General features: G+C 35.8%; 1 protein-coding gene across 1 annotated transcript in view; it reads right to left on the reverse strand.

Moving 5' to 3' along the window:
* CNTN5 (contactin 5) overlaps nt 1–24,920 on the reverse strand; it is a 1,382,289-nt gene that overhangs the window by 430,360 nt on the left and 927,009 nt on the right. The window contains exon 7 of the mRNA XM_017887230.1: nt 20,090–20,185. Within this exon, the coding sequence (XP_017742719.1) occupies nt 20,090–20,185 (96 nt within the window). The remainder of the gene's footprint in view (nt 1–20,089; nt 20,186–24,920) is intronic.

A 24,920-nucleotide genomic window follows, 5' to 3' on the forward strand; every position in this document is an offset into this window, starting at 1 on the left:
TCAAGTTGCAGCTGCAGACAAAGTTCATGTCCTAAGGGAAAAGCAAAGTTCTCAAGTACATTTAAAGTAGCCCATAGTTTTCCCTTATCTTTTCTCCTTCCGTCTTTCTCTTATGCACAATATGGAGCCACTAAAATGGCACCCAGAGTGATCCTTGTTGACATAACCTGAACTGCAGCCTAAGCCCACACATCCCCGAAGCACAGCCCTGTCACTGCTGGCCATTCTGCCTGCATTCAGATTGTGCTAATTGAGCGAGGTCAGCCAGTTTTCTCTCTCCAGACTTTCATTCTCCCTGAGGGGAAGAACGGTTCCAGTGAGTGATCCACCATGTCTAAAGGCACTCATTTTCAATGCTTGTTAGCTTCATGCCTTTTTGCAATGTGTAAGAACAGCATAAGAGAATGCATTTATAAGGCTATCCTCCAGACCAGCTTTGCAGAGAGATTTCAGAACTGCAGCTCTTAGGTGCTGACTTTCGTCTCCCCATCACACATGGACATATTCTAATTACAGTTACACTGCTGATTGTATTTTATGCTCTAAAGAACTCTGATTAACAACATATTTTATAAAAGGAATCCATTTGAAAAAGCTATCTTAATTAATTCAGAAAGATCATAGATCTAGCTAAAGAATCATGTTGTTTTTTTTCTTTTCCTTTAGTGTTTTTATCAGGAAAATAGAATATGGAGACCTACCTTACATGTACTATATTACATACACTTAGCTCTGTGCCTCTCATGTGATAAAAATCATCCCTGTGCCTCTCATATGGTAAGAACTCCATAGATGTTATGGTTGTTTCCTTGCTAATGAAATGTACATTTCTGTAACATTTCCCTGTCTTGCCTGTGGTTAATATTTAAGGATAATCCTACATTTAACACAATAGATTTCCATCTCAACAAGGAATGTTTTCTTTATAAATATGATGAGACAATGATGACAGTAGTGCTTGAGATTTTACTTTCATCGTTTTCTTAGTCACATCTGGCTGCTTGATCTGCAGGACTATTATTCTCTGATACCCTGATCCTCTCCGGGATGCCAACCTTGCAGCAAGCTAGAGAGAAATAAGTCTATACTATTTGATATTGTTTGGACTTTTTTATAAGGTTTACATACAACTCTTTCACTGTTATAGGATAGTCTGGATTTCTTCTCATCTTGTTCCAAAAAAAGGCTACTTGTTGCTAAGCACTTAGAGGGAAGTGTCCTTCTGAAAAAAGGATAAGAAAAAAGATAAGGCCCTTTGTGTAACAGAATTAATTGGATAATATTCACCCAGTTCCTATTATAGTCTGAAGGAAAGAAAGAGAAAGTTCTATAGTTTTAGAACTTTACTAAATGAAAACAACTGAAAGAAAACTTACTGTACATTTGCTTAGGCAACATGCTAGTTGTATTTTAAGTGAATAAGCCAGTGGACAGGCGGATGCTTACGTCTGCAACCCCTGCTATTTAGTACCTTTAAGTAAAGAATATTTTAAATAACCCCTGCAAATGTTTTCAGCAGGAGGTAAAAATAATGACTGTGACTTATAAACATTGAAGAGAGACTAGAGCTGTATACTTGGTGACCTTCTGCTTTGCAAAGTATCTTTCCTGAAATAGATTTGATGGCAGGGATAGGATTCATTATTCCTGGTGGAAATACAACGTAAAAGTAGAGAAGGAAAATCAAACATATGTAAGAGAATGGCAATGGATGCCCTCTATAAACCTAAAAAGTGAACTGGATTCCAGCATGGTAGGATAAAAGAGGGGCCAGGAAATATAATTGTTCTCTTTGCTCTACACACAACCTCCTCTACAGAGGACTAACTAGTAGTCTGGAAATTTAAAGTTCACTGGTTTAAGCAAAGGGTAATACTAAAGAGTACAAGCAGGCTGAGAAAAGAGTTTCACAACTAGTGCACAAATGACTAGGTGAGGCTAACTTAAATTGTTACACTCTATTTGAAAGACATTTTGGCAATACTTATCAACAAAGTTAATACTGATTTTCTCACAAGGAAATTCCACCACTAGAAATGTAGTATAAAAGGCCGGGCGCGGTGGCTCAAGCTTGTAATCCCAGCACTTTGGGAGGCGGAGACGGGCGGATCACGAGGTCAGGAGATCGAGACCATTCTGGCTAACACAGTGAAACCCCGTCTCTACTAAAAAAAATACAAAAAAAACTAGCCGGGCGAGGTGTTGGGCGCCTGTAGTCCCAGCTACTTGGGAGGCTGAGGCAGGAGAATGGCGTAAACCCGGGAGGCGGAGCTTGCAGTGAGCTGAGATCCGGCCACAGCACTCCAGTCTGGGCGACAGCGCAAGACTCCTTCTCAACAACAACAACAAAAATTAGTACAAAAAAATAATTACATATATATGTAATATATACACAACACACACACATACACATACATACAAACAAACACACACACACAGTTCTCTATTAATGCTCATTGCAAAGCAATTTACAATAAGAAATATTTTTGAAAATGCCCTCAAATTTCTAGTATCAGAGTAGAGATTAAATAATCTTTCTGGAATACATGCAACCATTAAAAATTGGGGATTAAATAATGTTTAACATGGAATATTGTTTATAAGTTATACATTATATTGATATACATAATACATCTATGCGAAGATAAATATACGTTGGAGATCTATTTTCTAGATATCAGTACTTTTCCATTATAAACATTTGTAATTTGTATTGTTTTAGGACTACTCACCATATATACACACACACACACACACACACAATGTGTGTGTGTGTGTGTGTGTATAAAATCACAGTTTGTTTTTCTTTCTTTGTTTTCTGTGGGTTTTTTTTTTTTTTTTTTTTCCTGAGGCTGAGTCTCACTCTGTTGCCCAGGCTGGAGTACAGCGATGTGATCTCACTGCAACCTCTGCCTCCCAGGTTCAAGAGATTCTCCTACCTCAGCCTCCTGACTACAGGTACATACTCCGGACAATTTTTGTATTTTTAGTAGACACAGGGTTTCACCATGCTGGCCAGGGTGGCCTTGAACTCCTGACCTCAGGGAATCCACCCGCCATGGACTCCCAAAGTGCTGGGATTACAGGCGTGAGTCACCATGCCCAGCCCACACTTTTTCAATTTTATCATTGAATCGTTGTATGTATTAAATTATTTTTTCTACTTCTTTTAAAGAAATAGAGGTGGTGGGGATAAGAATAATTTAGAAAATGTTTATATGAGACAAATACAGCAATTATATCTTGATTGCTTTTTTTACGTGCACGTGGACCTCTAATATAAATTGAGATTTTTAAACAATTATCAATTGTTACTTAAACTCAAAAATATGTGTATTAATATATGTGATTGGTTACAATTTCTAATGCTTCTGTCTAGAAACTGCAAAGATATAGCTGAACTCTGGGTTAAGAAAAAGATTCTTCAACTAAGAGAAAGGAAAAGCAAGTAAATATAACCACAGCTGTTTGTACTTTCATTTTAATGGCATCTGTAAGATTAATATTTGATTTCTTCAGATAGAAACTGAAAGAATATTAACTATGAAAAGAGGAAAATACATGTGCTATAAAGTCCCCACATTTACACAGAAAAAAAACATATATTTCATTCCAAAATGCTGCAAACAATATATACTATCATGAAAATTGTGTATAAGTTTTCAAACATAGAATGATAGCAACATAAAGGGTAATAACAAGATTTTCCTATAGCTCCACAGATATAAATGCTGAAAGCAAGTTACTTTCATGGAGAAAATGGAGTAAGTACCTATAATATGAAAACATAAAGTCACAAAAAGACATATACTTCTTCACTTGAAGATTTATATTCTAATGACATAGCAGCTTTATTCATACTAGTCGAAAATTGAAAGCAGTTGAAATTTACATCAATTGATAAATGGATAAACACCTGAAGCATTAGGTTTGGTGCAAACGTAATTGTGGTTCTGTTATTAGTTTTAATGGCAAAACTGACAATTACATGTGCACTAATCTAATATATTGCAACAATGAAATATTCAGCAATTATTTAAGAAAAATCTGATTCAGCAACATGCATGAATCTCAGAATCATTATGCCAAGTGAGAGAAACATACTGTATAATTTATTCTTAAACGATTTCTGGACAAAACAAAGTATAGGGACAGAAATCACATCAATGAATATCTGGGACGAGAACTGGGGGAAAAATTGATTGGAAAGGGAAGAGCATTGGGGAACTTCTTGTGGTGATGGAAATGTTCTATGCCATGATTATGGTAATGGTTACATGACTTCTTTTATCTTAAGTCATTGAATTATACACTTAAAAGTTGCTGATGGCCGGGCGTAATGGCTCATGCCTGTAAGCCCAGCATTTTGGGAGGCCGAGGTGGGTGGATCACGAGGTCAGGAGATCGAGACCATCCTGGCTAACACGGTGAACCCCGTCTCTACTAAAAATACAAAAAAATTAGCCGGGTATGGTGGCAGGCGCCTGTAGTCTCAGCTACTCGGGAAGCTGAGGCAGGAGAATGGCGTGAACCCAGGATGTGGAGCTTGCAGTGAGCCGAGATTGCAGCCTGGGCGACAAAGAAAGACTCCATCTCAAAAAAAAAAAAAAAAAAAAAAAAAAAAAAGAAAAAAAAAGGGTTGCTGATGTTTATTATATGTTAATATACCTCAATAAAGCTAATTAAGGAATTATCCATATTGATAAGTGAAATAAAAAAGAAAAAGGATTGACTCAAATATTTATTTTCCAACTTGAGAGCATTAATTTGAAATTCCTAAATGAAGGTAACATTTTCTATTTGTTTCTATTTCTCTAGAGTAAGATTTATATTATATGTGATCAAATAACTATGTCACTATATTTCTTGATTGAAAAAATAAAAAGAAAGGTAACATTATCCTTTTGAAATATACAAAATTAGCTCTTTAAAGTGGGGTACTCAGGCCTTATTTTATGGTTTAGGACAATTAATAAACAGTAGTTATCAAGTACCCAAGAACATCCAGGACTGTGTTAGCAAATCTGTAAAAGATACAAAGATACATGTACCTCTTCAGTAGCCCACATCAAGTAGGAAAAATCAGATGTCATAAATGACTGTTATGCAGTGAACGATGTGACAAGATTTAGACAAGAGAAGAAAACTTGTTTATAGGCACTTAGGAATGCTGATGAGGAAGCAGGGGGCCAGGAGAGAAGAAAAAATCCTTTGTTACTTAATCATAAAAGGATAAAATGAAGAGGGCATCATCACCATAATCACTAAATTATAGAGTATTTACCACAGAGCAGGCACTGGGCAAAATACTTTACTTATATCATCTCATTAAATCTTTCAACATATACATGTAAAATTTTGAAAATGAGGAATTATGGTAAGAACATGTTATATTTCGCTGATAAGTGACAAATTTGAATCCTTCTGACCCTAGAGCCCAAGAAATACGTATATATATACTATAGTTATTTTAAGGTGTATACTTTAAAAAATGATACAAGTTGGCTGGGCGCAGTGGCTCAGGCTGTAATCCCAGCACTTTGGGAGGCGGAGGTGGATCACCTGAGGTCAGGAGTTCGAGACCACCCTGGCCAACATAGTGAAATCCCGTCTCTACTAAAAATACAAAAATTAGCCAGGCGTGGTTGTGAGCACCTGTAATTCTAGCTACTCGGGCGGCTGAGACAGGAGAATTGCTGGAACCCGGGAGGCGAAGGTTGCAGTGAGCTGAGTCCCACTGAATTCCAGCCTGGGCCAACAATACTGGAAATGACATGATCAAAGGCAAGGAAGCTGAAAAAAATGAATACAGTGAGTAAGATAAACAAAAGCTTAGGTACTCTATAGTTTGTTCTATAGTTTCCTTCCCCTTCCACCATGATTGTAAGTTTCCTGAGGCCTCCCTAGCCCTACAGAACTGTCAATCAACTAAAGGTTTTTCCTTTATAAATTACCCAGTCTCAGGTATTTCACCACAGCAGCATGAGAATGGACTAATACAGTAAACTGGCACCACAGAGAGTGGGGCACTGCTGAAAAGATACCCAAAATGTGGAAGCAAATTTGCAACTGGGTAACAGGCAGAGGTTGGAAAAGTTGCAAGGGCTCAGAAGAAGACAAAAAAAAAAAATGTAAGAATGTCTGGAATGTCCTAGACACTTAGAGGGCTCAGAAGACAGAAAGATGTGGGAAAGTTTGGAACCTCCTAGATGCTTGTTGAATGGCTTTGACCAAAATACTGACAGTGATAGGGACAATGAAGTCCAAGTTGAGGTGGTCTCAGATGGAGATGAGGAACTTGTTGGGAACTGGAAAAAAGATAACTCTTTCTATGTTTTAGCAAAGAGACTAGCAGCATTTTGCTACCACCCTAGAGATCTGTAGAACTTTGAACTGTAGAGAGAGATGATTTAGGGCATCTGACAGAAGAAATTTCTAAGGAGCAAAGCATTCAAGATATGACTTGGGTGCTTTTAAAAGCATTCAGTTTTGTGCATTCACAAAGATAAGGTTTGTAATTGGAACTTATGTCTTAAAGGGAAGCAGAGTATAAAAGTCTGCAGAAAATTTGCAGCCTGAAAATGTGAAAGAAAAACTGATTTTCTGAGGAGAAATTCAAGCCAGCTGCAGAAATATGCATAGGTAATGAGGAGTCAAATGTTAATCACCAAGACAATGAGGAAAACGTCTCCAGATCATGTCAGAGGTCTTCATAGCAGCCCCTTCCATGACAGGCCCACAGGTCTAGGATGAGAAAAGGGTTTTGTGGAGCAGGCCCAGTGCCCTGTTGCTTTTTGTAGACTCAAGACTTGGTGCCCTGCATCCCACCTGTGGCTAAAAGGGGTCAAGGTACAGTTCAGGCCATGACTTCAAAGGGTGCGAGCCTCATACCTTAGCATCTTCCACATGGTGTTGAGCCTGGAGATACACAGAGGTCAAGAATTGAGGTTTGGGAACCTCTGCCTAGATTTCAGAGTATGGGAGTGCCTGGATGTCCAGGCAGAAGTTTGCTGCAGGGGCAGAGCCCTCATGGAAAACCTCTGCTAAGGCAGTGTGGAAGGTAAATGTGGGATTGGAGCCCCCACACAGAATCCCCACTAGGGCAATGCCTAGTGTAGCTGTGAGAAGAGGGCCACTGTCCTCCAGATGCCAGAATGGTAGATCCACTGACAGAGGCACCGTAAGCCTCAAAAAGCCACAAACAATGCCAGGCCATGAAGGCAGCTGGGAGGGGGCTGTATCCTTCGAAGCTAGAGGGGCTCCCTAGGCCATGGGGGCCCACCTCTTGCATCAGTGTGACTTGGATGTGAGACATGTAGTCAAAGGAAATCATTTTGAAGTTTTAAGATTTGACTGCTCCGCTGGATTTAGGACTTGCTGAATTTAGGAGTTAGGGCCTGTAACTCCTTCATTTTTGCCAATTTCTCCCATTTGGAATGAGTGTAATTATCCAATGCCTGTACCCCCATAGTATGTAGGAAGTAACTAACTTGCTTTTGATGTTAGGGGCTCATAGTGGGAAGGAATTTGCCTTGTCTCAGATAAGACTTGACTTGGACTTTTGAGTTAATTCTGGAATTAATTAAGATTTTGTGGGACTGTTAGAAGTGCATAACTGTGTTTTGAAATGTGAGGACATGAGATTTGGAAGGGACCAGGGTGCAATAGTATGATTTGGCTGGACTCCATACAAATCTCATTTTGAATTGTAACTCCCATAATCCTCACATGTTGTGGAAAGGACCTGGTGGAAGGTCCTTTAATTTAATCATTAGAGTGATTATTCTCATGCTGTTCTCATGACAGTGAGTTTTCATGAGATGTGAAGGTTTTTTAAGGGGCTTTTACCCCTTTTGCTTGGCACTTCTTCTTGCTGCCACTATGTGAAGAAGGATGTATTTGCTTCCCCTTTTGCCATGATTTTAAGTTTCCTGAGGCCTCCAGCTCTGAAGAACTGTGAATCAATTAAACCTCTTTCCTTTCTAAATTACCCAGTCTCAGGAATGTCTTCACAGCAGTGTGATAATACACTAATACAATACGATATAGTCAATGTGTAAGGACCATATAATATAGTCAAAAGGACGAAGGGTTTGAAATCACACAGACTTGGATCTCTCTGTTTTTATTTATTAGCCATGGGATTTTAGGCAACTTGGTCTCTGAGCTTCAATACTACCATTTGTAACATGGTGGTAACAATAATTTACTTATAAAACAGGGATAAAGATAAAATAGGATACTTATAAAACATAAAATACTGATTTTCTTTGCTTCTATTTATCCAAAGAGATGGCTGATTCTAGGCAAAACTTAAAAATAGAGCTTTGTCCAAATAATATAACTCAAGTCACCCTAATTACAAGAACCTTTTAGAAAAAAAAAGTCATAATCATATAATAATGACTAATTGATTACTTTAAAATTAGTCTCACTCAATTGCACTTCCTAGAATCTATTTATTTCCATATTGCCAATTTCTTATGCATAAGGTTAGTTATAAAATGTTAAGAATACAAGATTAACATATGTCAAAGTAAAACTGTAATCTTGTAAAAGTTGTGGGTTTCATTCAGTTAATAAAGACACATTTGGAAAACAGCTTCAGCCAATAAAGCAAAATTATTAAAAAAAATGAAAGTCTGTGTGATAACAAACTCTCACAGAATAAATAACTTATGTAGTTTAACATATAGTGATTTGAAATAAAATAAGAGAAATCTTTAGAAATTTGCTGAGATCCTTAAATATTTTTTGAAAATTACCTTTTGTGATTGTGATATAAAAGTTAATTTTGAAGCATAGAGTGTCATGGTATCTTACTGTTTTGTAAGATAAAAAATGCCAAAAAATGTCTTGTTCTTTTCTCTTGTACTTGTTATAATTACATCATTTTAAATTATGAGATTTAGATTGTATAATGTAAAATCTCATTTTAAATACAACTATCATCAAAATATTTTGTTTTACATCTGTGAAATTTTGGTTGCCATTTTACATAGCTTTGTTTTAAGGGAAAATGTCTGGTATTCATTATTTTAAGATAAAGATGAAGATAGCTCCTGAAGATAGCAGTAATACTTGATGCCCTTTCACTTAACTGTCAGGATTCATTTTTCCTTTTCTTGATCCCTTCCCCTTCTTAAACTCTAAGATTCCCATTTCCAAGTGCCATTCATCTTCTAGTTGCTTTGTCAGCTTGATGTCAACTAATCTCTGCCAACTGTTAATTAATGTTAGCAGATAATGATTTAAGGCAACTCCTTTCTCAAAAGCATTTGCATTTTAAAGAGGGTTTTTGAAGACAGATCTTCAAGACAAAGTTAATTTAGTGCTCACTGTCCTCCAACCATCGAGCTAATTAGCTTACATAAACTACCTCTTAATTCTGACAACAATGCTGTGAGGTAGCTTTTATTATTTCTTCTTCACAGGCAAAGTAAAGCTTAATTTAACAGACAGACCAGTGGTAAGTGTCAGAGCCAGGATGAGAACCCCTGGATGTCTGAGTCCAAATCGCAGGTGAAATATGATGGTATAGTATAGCTATTTAGAAGCAGAGAATATCTGGTATTCTTTCATCATAGTGTTCTTGGGGCTACCTCTTGTATTCTCTGGATTTGTTTACTTATACCTTATCTGCTTTCACAGTGGTTTTGAGAATGGTGAATCTGTCCACCTGTCTTAAACTAGTTTGAAGAAAAGTATTTAGAATTAAAAAAAAAAAAAAAACCCACACAACAAAATTATCTTTTGTTTCTTTCTTTAATAGGAAATGCCCCAGCTGAAGTGTTACAGCTCATACACAAAAACTGAAGACCTCTTTGCTCTACTCTAACCAATACTTCTAAGGAGTCTCAAGGCCAACGGAAATGAGGGGTTGCTTAGATTTAGCATCTAGAAAGGGGCCAGCGTCTTCAGTCCTTCAGTGTCCACTGCATTTTGACGATTCTTTCCAAACTGGATATACTATGTGTTAGAGTGTTTGCAATGAAGGAGTGTTAAAGGGACAACCAAATGCATTATGCACTATGTTTGCTCTGTGCTCAGGCATAAGCTTTGCTATATAGCTCATTACATTATAAATTCAGCTATATTCTATGATGGCTCAGAGCTTATATGTATAAATCAAGTAAGTTTAGTCTGCAAATACTCACTTTACGCACTTACTCCAGTTGCCTTGGCACTTCCTATTTAACTGATTATTATGATTTTATTTTCCTTCCCTCTGGGATCCAATGTACATGCAGCACTAGTATTCCCCCTGATGGATATGCATACCACCACAACTCCACCTACAACTGGAGGAGTGATGGTAGAGAAAATGATTGTTTGGAGAGCATATTTAAGTGAGATATACCTGTCTGTGGTTTTGCACTTTTAGGGAGTCAGGTATATCAAGAACTGGAGATTTATATCCAGTTTTCTGAGCTACCTGTAGATATATAAGACTTCATGTGTTCACAACTCAACTAATCTTTTCCTATCCTAAACCAGATTCTTCATTTATTAGGTACTGTATTTCACAGAGCCATAGATTTACACAAATTTCTTCTTCAAATTCTGTTCGAATGACCAGATTCATTAATCACCCAAAAACAATTGCATTGAAACTGTTCAAAAATAATGTTAAATAGCCATATTAAGATTTTACATGTAGTTTTGAAAACAGCAAATAAAATATTAAATTTTGAAATCAATAGAAGGAAAACTACAATTTAAAACATACAATAAAATGAGTGAAAGTAAAAAGAAGGCAAATAAACCATAGAAAAAATGTGGTAACCACTTCAAAATATACTACAAGGCTTTAGTAACCAAAACAGTGTAGTACTTGTACACACAGACAAATGGAACAGAATAGAGGCCCCTGAATTAAAGCTGCATAGCCACAACCAATTGATCTTCAAGAAAATTGACAAAAATAAACAACAGGGAAAGGATACCCTATTCACTAAATGGTTCTGGGAAAACTGGTTAACTATATGCAGAAGAATTAAGTTGGACCCCTATCTCTCACAATGCACAAAAATTAACTCAAGAGTGATTACACACTTAAATGTAAGACCTCAAACTATAAAAAATCCTGGAAGAAAACCTAAGAAACACTCTCTAGACACTGGCCTAGGCAAAAAAATTATGATTAAGTTCTCAAAAGCAAATGCAACAAAACTAAAAAGTAGGCAAAGGATATAGACAGACACTTCTCAAAAGAAAACATACAAGCAGCCAGCAAAGACGTAAAAATGTTCAACACCACTAATTATGAGAGAGATGCAAATGAAAATCACAATGAGATAACATTGCGATTATACCAGCCAGAATGGCTATTATTAAAAAGTAAAACAAACATAACAGATGCTGGGTGTGGTGGCTTATGCCCGTAATCCCAGCAGCTTGGGAGGCAGAGGCGGGCAGACACATGGTCAGGAGATTGAGACCATCGTGTCCAACATGGTGAAACCCTGTCTCTACTAAAACACAAAAAATTAACTGGACATGGTGGCGTGCACCTGTAGTACCAGCTACTCGGAAGGCTAAGGCAGGGAAATTGCTTGAAGCCAGGAGGTAGAGGTTGCAGTGAGCTGAGATCATGTCACTGTACTCCAGCCTGGCAACAGAGCAAGACTCCATCAGATAGACAGACAGACAGACAGACAGATAGATAGATAGATATTGGTGAGGTTACAGAGAAATAGGAATACTTACACATTTTTCATGGCAATGCAAATTAGCTCAGTCCCTGTGGAAAGCAATTTGGACATTTCCCAAAGAAGTAAAAACAGAATTACCATTCAACTTAGCAATCCCACTACTGGGTATACACCCCAAAGAAAATCAACAGTTTTCCCAAAAAGACATCTGTAGTAGTATGTTTATCACAGCACTATTCATAATAACAAAAACATGGATTCAACTCAGGGGCCCATCAATGGTGGGTTGAAGAAAATAAATGTGGCAAATACACACCATGGAATACTACACAGCCATAAAAAAGAGCAAAATTGTATCTCTTCCAGCAACATGGATGCAGCTGGAGGCCATTATCCTAAGCAAATTAATGCAGAAACAGAAAACCAAATACAGCATGCTTTCACCAAGTGGCAGCCAAACGTTGGGTACATACGGACACAAGATGAGAATAATAAACACTGGCGGTTCCAAAATGGGGGTGGGAAGGGTTGACAAACTACCTATGAGGTAGTATGTTCACTACTTGGACAACAGGATCATTAGGAGCCCAAATCCCAGCATCAAACGTGTAACACACATATACATGTACCCTGTGAATCTAAAATTTAAAAAAAAAAACAACAACAGGGTAACAAGTACAAAATAAGATGGCAGAAATAAATGTAAGTAGGCTAAACTCATTAGTTAAAAGATAGGTACTATATATATTTTTGCTGAATGAAGATAAGTATTTGATAAAATTCACATTATTTTAAGAAGTCCTTGATTCTATTGTTTAAAAGTTTTCATTTGTATTATTGCTATAAAGGTTTTAGTATAGCTTTACAGAAAATCCACATTATATAGTATTAAATATATCAAATGTTGAAGTACTGGTTCCATCCCTTACTGTGTATGAGACCTTAAGTGTTTCACTTAATCTTTCTGATGTTTAGATTCCTCATCAATACTATGGGGATGACAATAATTTTTAAGTTTCAGATATTTTTTAAGGATTACGTGATTATTATACCATAAAGTGGTATATTCACATATCTTTTACTATAGCATTATACTTTGTTTAAAAATTATAGGTTCCACTTCAATATAAGCTTTTAAATGTTTTGGTACAAAATAAAATCAAGTATGTAAGTAAAATCATAATAAATGACTTATTTACGTAGAAAGTATAAATGATAGCTTCTAAATAGTAAAAAAAAAATTATATAGGTTTATAGGTTTTATGAGGCTATTTCTACATTTTCACAGAGCCTTTCTTTACAATATAACCCTCAACTTCAAAATTACTAAACTGAAAAGGATATTTTTTGGCAATCAAAACTCATTTGGGCTAACATATTAACATTTCAAATATATATATTTATTGTCTTATAGATGAATAACCAACTCAGTATCCCAACAAGGTATTTTCATGTACATATGTTGCTGACAGGGATTAACATTGATCTCTTGAGAAGATAACTGAGAAATTTACCTATCAAGTCAATCCAAGCTTTTGCTTTTATTTGACAAAAAATGGGCATTGTACCTCTGTTTGAGGTAACAAGATAATGGATCTGTGGGCTGTTTCTGAATAATTTTTAATCTTCTCTGATGTATAAATTGTTTTATCATTTCATACAGCTTCCACTGAATCATAGTAGCTGCTACACTCTGAAATAGCAATACAAGAATGTGATATTAAGTGACCCAAATATCTGTCATGAATACAGGATACAATGAGCTAATACCAGAAGGCTGACAGGAACTGTCTAAAACCTTGCAAAACTCAACTATTAGAATCAGCATTTCACTCAGTTATTTAACACGCATTTAATGAAAACTTAGTAAGGATCAGACACTGTGCTACATATTGGGAATACGAATTGGAAGGTGGTAAATTTTGTATACTGAAGGAACATATAACTTCTTGGAAAGATAAAAATAATAAAATTTGACTCTTGACACTTTACATTGTATTGTTCTGATAGATAAAATAACAAACCCTAATTATGATTTGAAAAAAGGAAGTAAAACAAGATTGGGAAACCAAATGCAATCAAGCATCAGTTGAACAAGTATGCTGTGATAATCTACATGACTATTTGGATGAAACGGAAACTTGGGTCTAAGATTTCTAGCATGCATCAGGTTACTAAGTAATTTCATATTAATCTCATTCCATACAAACAAAGGCAGTGTTGAAGTCATTGCTAATAAATGTCAGATCAGAAACTTTACCCTGGATTATTCTTTTCTCACTTCCTTTGTAATTCGATTTGGCATGTCTCCACCCAAATCTCATCTTGAATTGTAGCTTTCCTAATCCCCACGTGTTGTGGGACAGATCCAGTGAGAGGTAACCGAATCAGGGGCATGGATTTTTACCATAGTGTTCTCATGATGGTGAATAAGCCTCACAAAATCTGGTGGCTTTAGAAATAGCAGTTCACTTGCACACGCTCTCTTGCCTGCCACCACGTAAGATGCACCTTTGCCCCTCCTTCAGTTTCTGCCATAATTGGGAGGCCCTCCAGCCAAGTGAAACTGTGAGATCATTAAACCTCTTTTTCTTTATAAATTACCTGGTCTCAGGTATTTCTTCAGAGCAATATGAAAATGGACTAATATATTCTGTTACTTCAGCAAGCATTTTTGACTATATTTTCCCAAGATAGTTTCCAAGTTCTTCTTTTAAGCAAATAAGCAAGGCACTAAAATTAATGCACCATTTCACAACATAATTATGAGAAAAAGGTAAATTTTAAGAAAGGTTTCCTTGTTATATAGCTGATCTGTTTTTTCCTATTCTTATTTATGACTTTTCCATCAAAGTTTCTGATATTTATTAAAACCTTGGCTCATTTCACATATTTCTGAATATGATACATAGATTAATTCAATAGCACTGGGGTAATAACAGTAAACAAAACCTACAAAATTTATGTCTTAGTAGAATTTGCATTGTAACCGAAGGAGACAAACTATGAACAACTAAGTAAGTAAATATGTGAGTATATGGAATGCTATGAGTATTACAGAGAAAAATAAAGGCAGTATATGGAATGCTGTGAGTACTATGGAGAACAATAAAGCAAAGCTGGATAAACGAATTGTGGAGTGGAAATCAAAGAGGAAGAGCGGAAAAGGTTTTACTAAGGTAATATTTAAATGAAGACATGGATGTGAGGGAGTGAGCCATTCATATACCTGGGATATACATGATCCAGGCCTAGGGAATAGCTACTGCAGGGGCATTAAGGCAGGAGCTTGTCTGGTTGTTTGAGACATCAAGGAGATGATGATAACTACAGTAAAGAGAGTAGGAGGGAAAGCAGTAGATGAGGTCAGAGAGATCAAGTGAAGGCAAACAGTGAGGGTTCTCCAAGCGATGGTAACAACTTTGGCTTTGATATTAAGCTGAATGAGATGGTGTATTAGTCTGCTCAAGTTGCCATAACAACATACCACAGATTGGGTGACTTAAACAACAGAAATTTATTTTCTCACAGTCATGGAGGCTGTAAGTCTGGGATTAGGTGACAGCATGGTTGGCTTCTGATGAGGATTTTCTTTCTGGTTTGCAGATGGACACCTTCTTTGTTTTCTCACATTCAGTAGAGAAAGAGAGCTCTCTGGTGTCTCTTCTAATAAAGTCGTTAATCTTATCATAAAGGCTCCACCTTCAAGGCCTCATATAAAACTAAAAATAAACCCCATCTCCAAATATCACCTTCTATGGTCTGAATGTTTATGTCCCTTCAAAAGTAATATGTTGAAATCCTAACTCCCAAAGTGCTGGTATTAAGAGGCGAGAGTTTTGGTAAGTGATTAAGTCATGAGAGTGAAGCCCTCATGAATGAGATTAGTATACTTATAAACGAGGCCCAAGAGAGCTCTCTGGCCCCTTCCACCATGTGAGTATACAGCAAGAAGATCTTGTTTATGGACCAGAAAGTGGGCCGACACCAATAAAATTACCAATGTTTTGTATGTGGGGTGTAGAGAAAGTGAGAAGTGAAGAACGGCTCTGAGGCCTGATGTAAGGAATGAAATTTCTATTAATAGAGGTGGAAAAGACTAGCTAGAGAAGGTTTGGGGAAGAAATAACCAGGAGTTCAGATTTAGACATGGTTAAGAGTGAAGTGCCTATTAGCCAACTAAATGAAAATACTGACAGGAGTTGGATATACATACAAGCCAGAGTCTGGGATAGAGATGTATGTTAGGGAGATTTTAGCTACTTAGACATTTAAAGCTTTATTATCAGGTAAAAACTAACAAAGTGTGAGTTTATTAAGGAAATAAGAAGTTATAGTACTGACACTTGGGGGACCATAAAATTAAGAGTTTGAGGAGATGAGACAAATCAGCAAAGGAGATTAAGAAGAAAGAGTGGAGGAATATCAAGAATGAGGAATCTTTTAAGCTAAGTGAAAATAGTGTTTTGTGGAGAAAGAAGTGACTCACATGAGAACTGAAAATAATCCAAATGGATACACAAAATGGAATGTGTCCTTAAAATGAAATACTATTCAGCAATATAAAGCAATAAACTATTGATACATTCCACGACATAGATGAATCTCAGACAGATTCTGCCAAGTAAAAGAAACCAAACACCCACAGACGTGCATATATAGATTGTAGATTGTATGACTGCGTTAAAATGAAATCTCTGGCTGGGCCCAGTGGCTTATGCCTATAATCCCAGCACTTTGGGATTACAGGTGAGAGGATCACTTAAGCCTAGGAGTTCGAGACCAGCCTGAGTAACATGGCAAAAACATGTCTTAAATAAAATAAATTTTCTAGAAAAGTCAAAACTATAGAGAAAGAAAGCATAGCAAAAATTTCCCAGGGACATGAGTAGGAGAGGGATTGAATGACGTTTTGAAATGATGGAAGTATCTTTTGAGTTCTGGTGATGAAGACACAATTATATAAATGTACTAAAACTCATTGAACTGTATACTTAAAATGGGTGAATTTTATGGGATAAAAAAATGCATGTCAATGAATCTGTTAAAAAGAGAAAGGGAGTAGAGACAAAAAGAGGGGGAAGAGAGAGAAACACACAGAATGACTGAGAGGAATGGAATTGGATAGAGTATAAAAAGAAAGTTTTTGAAGTGTTACTGTAAAGGGAAACCAAAAATCATGTAGTAGCTGAATGAAGAGGGCATTGGACAAGGGAATTTTACTTTGTTTTACTTTTACATGGAGGCAAGAATAGCAGGCTTCCATGTTGATGGGACTGCTCCAGAAGAGGAATCAATCTCTGATACAAATGCAGAAGAAGGGGTACTGCTGAAACAATTTCTTAAAGTAGGCAAAAAATGATGAACTACAGCACACACAAGTTGAGGGATTAGTCTTAGAACAGCAGCAATGCGTATGCTATACTATACTGTTGGAAGTAAAGCTTGGAGTCACAAAGAAAAAGAGAATGTAAAGAAAGGATTTCTCAGCAAGGCAAAATTTACTTTTGCAGAAGAATGCTGCTTATAAGTCTGGTCACAAGAGCACACTGAACAAAGGAGGGAAGGGGTTTCTTTCCTTAATGCAGCTTGTCCCTGCTACTGTGTCCTGCCTCCACTGGCTGGAGTTGGACTGCACAATCTAAACTGAACCTGATTGACTAACTTGAAAGATGCAGGAATGTGGTTACACTGGCAGGAAGGGCAGTTTCAGTGGGAAAAGCAGTTGCGATGGGAGGGGTAATTCACAGAGTGGGTAGCAAATGTGGGCTCTGTAGGTAAGGACAGGTGGGAAAGTTGTTTACTGAAATTAAAATAGGGAGGAACAAAGGATAAGGAAGTTAGTTTGGCCTTGGAAGCAGGGAACGAAGAACGAGGACTCTGAATAAGCCAAACCTTTGAAAAGAAATTTTTTTTGTATCTGACCTATACTATACTATACCACACTATGCTATACTGTACTATATACTAAAAAATGGGAAGTCAGAGTGTATGGCTACAAATGCTAATTGCTGTGTGACTTTGTGATGAGGGCTTATGGAGGTTATCTTCTAATTGTTTTCTCTTTCACAGCGTAATAGGATGCATGTTTATTGCCTGAGAGTGAGCTGGGGAAGACACATACAACATTTGACTAAAGTATTGTAAAAATAATGGGTTTTAAAAAAAAATTCTACGTAATATTAAGATGCATGTGAAGTTCATCATTTTAATTTTAAAGTGACAGCAGTCTGCATAACTGTTTTTTTGTTTGTTTTCTGTGTGTGCTTTGGTTTTGGGGATTAACAGTAATATTAAACTGAATAGACTCATATATGCAGTAGGCTAAGAGTTGGATCTATATCGTGATTAGGGTTTTGCAAACTAGAATGTCAGTGTGAGAAAGCAAAAGAGAGATGACAAAATTGAAGCTGTATGAAAGAATATGACAATAACTGAAAGAGAAAAGTGAGAATCAAAGGAGGTGGAGTAGAATGAAAATGGGGTAGGATCAATGATTTGCACATTTCCATGACATTAAAGACCTTCTGGAATCAGGGTTCTAAAGAAGTGAGGAGAAGATAATGGATACTGTTCAGAAAAAAAGGAAGCTTGTAAATGTGGCAACTGAGAGATTGCAACTGTTGGTAATAACATATCAAATTGGCCTTGGTCAAGAGGATGAGTTCGGTTGTAAAACACGATTATTGAACAGTCATTTACATATACTGATCTCAATCAGAGATCACATTATTATTTATTTAATCAGTTATTAGTGCCTATTCTTACCTTATGCTTATCTTACTATATATGCAACTCATTGTACTATATTCTCCCACCATAAATCTGTATATAGTCTTCTCTGCAAATTGGATAATTTATGTGTATTCCTGCAGTATTGATTTCTATATTATTCTTTTCCATTTCACTTTATTTAAAAATACACATTCCAACAGCCTTAAAATATAGATCGTATCACAGAATACCTTGCTTATTTTCACACAGGGGTCACTTTATGTTGTTAACTCCTGTCAGTCTAGTGATGGATTCATTCATCCTCTATAAAGCCTGTTATATTCTTTCTCTTTCCTCTTCTTTTTCCCTTTTTTGTAATCTCTAACAATTATTCAACTAATACCCCCTTCAGATGAAATCTGTTTAATAACCAATGTGAGACATGACCTATATCAATGCCATACAATTTCCCTAAATGTAATATAAATTTTTGTCTTATCCACTAAAAAAATTAAAATAGATGTTGTTTTGAAAGAACCTAAATCTGGATTTAGATGCAGGTAAGACTAGATATGTTTACTGTGAAGTCCCCAAACATTTTACAGAAAGACTGGAGTAACTGGATTGATGTACAGGAATTGGAGGGATATAACTCAACAATTATTCCTAATTGTAATAATTATCTGAGTTTCAAATAAAAATGTTTTCAAAAATATGTTCCTGTTGATATGCAGCATACTTTCCTTTGGATTAAAATATAGAAGGGGATCAGATAAAGATAAAGCAGCCTTAAGAAAATCAATGTAGGCCATTTTTTTATTTAAAAAATTATATACAGTAGAGCCAAATTGGGCTCCATTACTACACTGGTAATATAACCTAGAAATAAATATGGCCATCACTCTAATTAAAGAAGAAAAAATTATTGAGATACCAAGACCTTCAATTCTGTTACCAGTTGTTAACTAAGGCCTTCATTCCTTGGTTCTTCCTTGTGCTCTTTCTCTTTCTCTTTAACTGATTCTGGTCACTCTTAACTTATACTATAGTAAAGCTATAGTAAGTTCCAAAGGTGTACTCATCTCAAAGTATAAAACTTAAACAAGACGGATATAATTAGGTGTGAGCTGGCAGAAGTACGTATAATTAATCCGAGTACAGTTTAGTTTTCTGCTTCCTCAAGCCACAAAAAGTACTCACCATGACTTTTACAAACAAGACCACAAAGAGCCAAAAATTACTAACTAAATTGTAGTTTTGTTTGAAACTCAAACAAAAGCATTGCTTAGAAGTTCTAATTCCAGTGTGGCAAAGAGCACCATAAACAACTGAGTGTCCAGTTTATCTTTTGAAACAAGAGGCGTATTGGTATTCATTAACTCAACTCTGATACTCCAAACTATTTTGAAAAGTTTCATTCTCTCAGTTTATCGCTTCCCTTGTGCTCCAGGCAATATATTCTTCACTGATGGCAGACAGAGGCATAACAATGACAGTCAACAGTTAGAACGGCAATAAAACAATCTTTATCATTGGAGTTCAGCATCCCATCTAATGATATTTAGAGTACGTGATCTTGAATTACTCATCTCACACTCTGATATATGTCAAGAAAACCATGCACATTTCACCTGCAATGTTCTCCCATCAATATACTGTCTAAAAGAATAAACACATAGCAAAAGAGAGCAGCAGCAGCAAAGAATGGGATCCTACTGTACCTGGTGAGTGTGGTGGAGGAGAGCACATCAGAACGACACCCTGGCCTTCCCTCACAGAGACTGCACTTCTTGTCCGGCCACTAAAATTTCCCAGATCTGTCAACATAATAAAACATTTAGATCCAAGGCAAAAAAGAATGTAAAGATTACTATGATTTTAACTTGTACTTACTTTCTATCATTATCTTGACAAGGTGTCTTTTGTTTGTTAATCAGTGACAAGAGGGCTTTGACACGTTTCTACATCATCACATTTTAAATACCACAATAGAAATAAATCTATACCATCCATAGAAAACCACATTCCTTATTTTTATTTACAGTCCATTCAAGTTGCCAGTATAGACAGAAACTAGGCAGTATAGTATTTTTAACACAAATAGTTACATAATATTTTCCACATATTGATATTTCTACTACCAATAATGCCCATTCAATCATAGTGAGAAGAGAAATAGAACTGGTCAGAGGACTCGGTGTCCCACCTGCTGCTTCATTACATGTCATGCTAAGAATGATGTGTAAAACCAAGCATGAGCATGCCAAAGTAGAGAGACTTGTATGCTCTAACAAAATATAATAAAATAGAAAACTATTCTTTTCTATAAATATGAATAAGAAAGTTATGTGACTTTCATTTTATGAAAGCCTAGAATGGGCTCTGTGAATTAACTACTCTCATCCGTTTTGGTTAGTCTGGCAGTATTAGCTCACGAAACACTCACTTCTATGTATGAGGGATTCTAGTATTGGAGTTCAATTGCCTTCCCTTAAACTATGTTGCATTTACACAATTTGAAAAGACTTTCCTAAAAAGAAAATGGTCCAAAAGGGAATGATGTGTAATTTTATTTGTAATTCTATTACTGCTTATTAAACTATTTATATCTCAGTGCGTATTTCCCTTTCCCTTTTCTTGGGCTAGGTTGATCAATAAGACAATTTTTAGACTACTTTATTGAAAATGGTAGGAGTTCAATATTTTTATAAATAAACTCATGTTTCCATGTTAAGAAATGCTTCTTAGAAATGTTCTTCCATTTCTTCCATTAGGCACAAATTGTAAAAGAGATTCTTAAAATATATTGTAATTATTTCAAGCTAAAATAATATGCTTTGTAGCAATACAAGGTAGGGCTTCAAATTTAATACTAATTTTACAAATAAACTGAACAATCAAGAAAATATACTACTGGATATGAAGGAGATAAATTACAAGTCTATAGCACTCTAAGAAGAATTCTATACATTGTACCTTTGAGATGACCAACAATTTACTTATTATTTTGCTGAATGTATAACCAAATCTTCTTAAACACATCCAAAATCATGGGGGTCTAATAAACAGTGAATACATGACACCAAATAAATAGAGAAGTATTCATTATTGCAGAATGTATTTAGGATTTTATACAAAATTCAATGTTTCTTTATAAACAGTTAAGCTTTTCATAAAGTAGCATGACAAAAGAAAACAGCAATTCTAGTTCTACTTTTCTGAGGGATTGTTATTTAAAAAATATATACACTAACTTCTGTAGCAGTAAAAATCAAGTCAGTAATTTTCAAATATATGTACCTACAAGGTTACTGCTCTGAGTTCTATTACCAAATATTATGCTTGTCTCTTTTTGAACTTCATATGTATGAGGTAATACAACATACACATTTGTTTATAACAAACAAATATATGCAAATCATGGCTTTCAACTCATATGCACTGATTCTTAGAGGCTTATTCGAAAAAATGATCTTAATATGAAATCAAAGCATGGCAAGATTTTTAATTTGACTTCCTTTTACTTTACTCCTAGAAATACAACACAGGATAGTGAGGCAGTGGTTGTGACAGGGCTTTAATATATATTTTGAGAGCCTTGCCCCTATGTCGCCCAGGCTGAAGTGCATGGTGTGATCATAACTCAGTGCAATCTGTAACTCCTGGGGTCAAGAAATCCTCCAGCCTCAGCCTCCAAAGTAGCTGGGACTACAGATACGTGCTAGTATACTCAGTTAATTTTTCAAATTCTTCGTAGAGATAGAGTCTCGCTATGTCGCCCAGACTTGTCTCAAGCAATCCTGTGGCCTCTGCTTCACAAAGTACTGGGATTATAGGAGAAAGCCACCATGACTGAATTTAATATCTCTAGGGATTATGTGATTTCACTTTCCTCTTTTCGTCTTCATTGAATCTATAAATTCTGGAAGGCAATTTGGATATCAATTTATTTTTAATGAATTTATAAAATGGTTTCTAAAACATAAATATCTATTTCAATACACTTACTACAAGTTTATATTATGCTTATTTTTATGACATTTCAAATCAACCTATTGTATTTACAAGATTGTTTTAATAGAAAACAGTCCTAAATTCATGCCTGTTTCTGAAGAACTGAAGTACAGGCATGCCCTAGAAATTAAACACACTAAGAAAAGAAAAGTATAGAATAATTGTGACCTAAATTGTGTTTTGAGATCCCAATGACCCAAAAGATAATACTTCACTGTAATTGCTTTATTTTGTACCAGCTGTTAATACAAGCACAATTTAACATTTCCTCATAGAATTGTCTCTGTGTCATTATTTCCTGGGAACTATAGCACCAGAAGCCCAAAGATAAATGGATTTTTTTTTTTTAATTGTGAGTAGTTTTTATCTTTCTTAAAGACATATAGAGAAATACTAAAAAGAAGTCTGTACTTTCATGGGGTATGTACATTTCCCACTTAACTCTTTCCTACTCTAAAGAAAAGTGAAACATTATTATCTATAATGTTAAAGTGATCCCTGTTCCAGGCAAGATGATGGTTGATCTAAGGCAGAAAGGTTTATGTGAAAAAAATATTGGTTGACGGGAATAGTGGTTAGACTGAATAGTCTGAGTGAAAATTTAGCTGTCTGTTCATCTCTCACTGAGAAAGGAGTTAATTTCTTTGGATGTATTCAATCAGAGAACTTTGAAATCTTTCAGTGGTTGTACGTGCAGGTTCAGTGTTTATCATGTTATCTTAATAGATGATATGTTACATATACCAAGAAGATAAATGGAAAAAAAGACAAAGCCCTTTTACAGATATGAGCTTGAATTGTTTTATTGCAATTACACAAGGTCAAAAATATATGTTCATGTGTTCTATTTTTTTACCTTTACAGGAAAAAAAAGGGGGGAAGTAAAATAAAATCACAACACAAAGACTCTAAAATTCAGGTTCAAATTACAAACTGAAATAAGTATCTTCCTGGACTTACTTGAAAGCACATGTACAAATAGTCAAGTTAAGAAACTGGAGGAGAAATTTTGTGATCAAAAGTCGTAGGGCCCTACACTTTGTCTCTGCTCTGACCTTTCTTCTGACCTGAGTTAAGAAGCTTATGCAGGGTTTAAAAGGAGAGCTGTAACTAGACCTGTAGCTTGCAGAATTATTGCACCTATTCATCCTAGAAGAACTATGCAAAAAAAAAAAAAAAGAAAAGAAAAGAAAACATACAATAATAGATGTTATTAAGAGCTTTAGATGATAGAATGTAGACTTGGGATGGGAGATTTGAGCCATACTGATCACATGTAAAACAAACTATTTTATGAATTTATTTAACAAATATTTATTCAATGCATACTATACATTGAACACTATGTTAGGTACTGGTTCTGAAGAAAAATTGTAAAGGATATAGATATATAAATGAATTAATCATACCTACTTGGGCCAACTGTTCATAGCTCACATGAGTCTGGGTCACCAAATACGTATATAAGCCCAAGTCTTCAAAGCCCAGCTTGTCATAGCCACACTCATGAGTGACCAAATACATACCATGAACATTTACCATGTAGCACTTCACACTATTTTTCTAAATGTGAGCTATAAATACACGAACACACATACACATACAAACAGATTTTAGATATTTTCTTTGGTTCCTTCCTTTTTTACTTCCCTCTCCCTCCCTTCCTTCCTCCTTCTCTTCCTTTTTGTATTCTGGTCTTCCCTCCTTCTTGACATTCTTCAGTTACTCTTTTCATCCCTGTATTGTTCCACGAAGTATTTGAGGCAGCTTAAAATATGTATTTGCCACAATAATAAATAAACACATAAAACAATAGTTGAGGAATTCCAGGTGAAGATAAAACAAGCATGGTAAGAAGGCTGCAGGGCAAAACAGGAATTTAGGAATACACACTACATATTGTTGTAAATTATTGGGAGTTGGCTACAAACTTGACTCTAAACTTAAGAGGAGTCAAAACAAGATGAAGATATCCCCAGTCTAAGGGGATTTCTCCAGAAAGACTTCAGACTTCATAAAGTTAACACTTAGTAATAGAGTGGGCTGAGAAACTTGGCACACTATTCAGAAAGGTTTCTTTTCTACTTTTTTTTTTTTTTTTTAGCCTCCTGAGACACCTTGAGTAGGTAGAATGTGAGCTATATATACCCACACACAAACATCTGAAAATATTTCAAAATTATTCATTAAAAGCATTAAAGTGCTGGAGGGAAAGAGAGTACCTGAAACTATCAAAAGAGATAGTACTTAAGAGATTCTGGACACTGATCTTGTATCTTCTGTATGTTAAATACAATAGGTTGGTTTAGTTATTGGGGAGGAGTGAGGAAAAGGCTCAAGACAGGAGAATAAAAGCTATACAATTAGAAATAAAATGCTGCGGTTGATTTGTCTCCTGGACTTCTATTTCCCAGTCTTAAGTCTGTTCTGGGTAAGTGGCATTGTCGAGCTTATAGGAGTTGTGTTTGGAAAAAGGCAGAGGAATGGTGCACCAATCTTGAGGTATTCACGTCTACACATTTATCCTGTAGGTGGCCC

Source organism: Rhinopithecus bieti, unplaced genomic scaffold (genome assembly GCF_001698545.2).
Source record: "Rhinopithecus bieti isolate Rb0 unplaced genomic scaffold, ASM169854v2 scaffold_14936, whole genome shotgun sequence".
Classification (NCBI taxonomy): domain Eukaryota; kingdom Metazoa; phylum Chordata; class Mammalia; order Primates; family Cercopithecidae; genus Rhinopithecus; species Rhinopithecus bieti.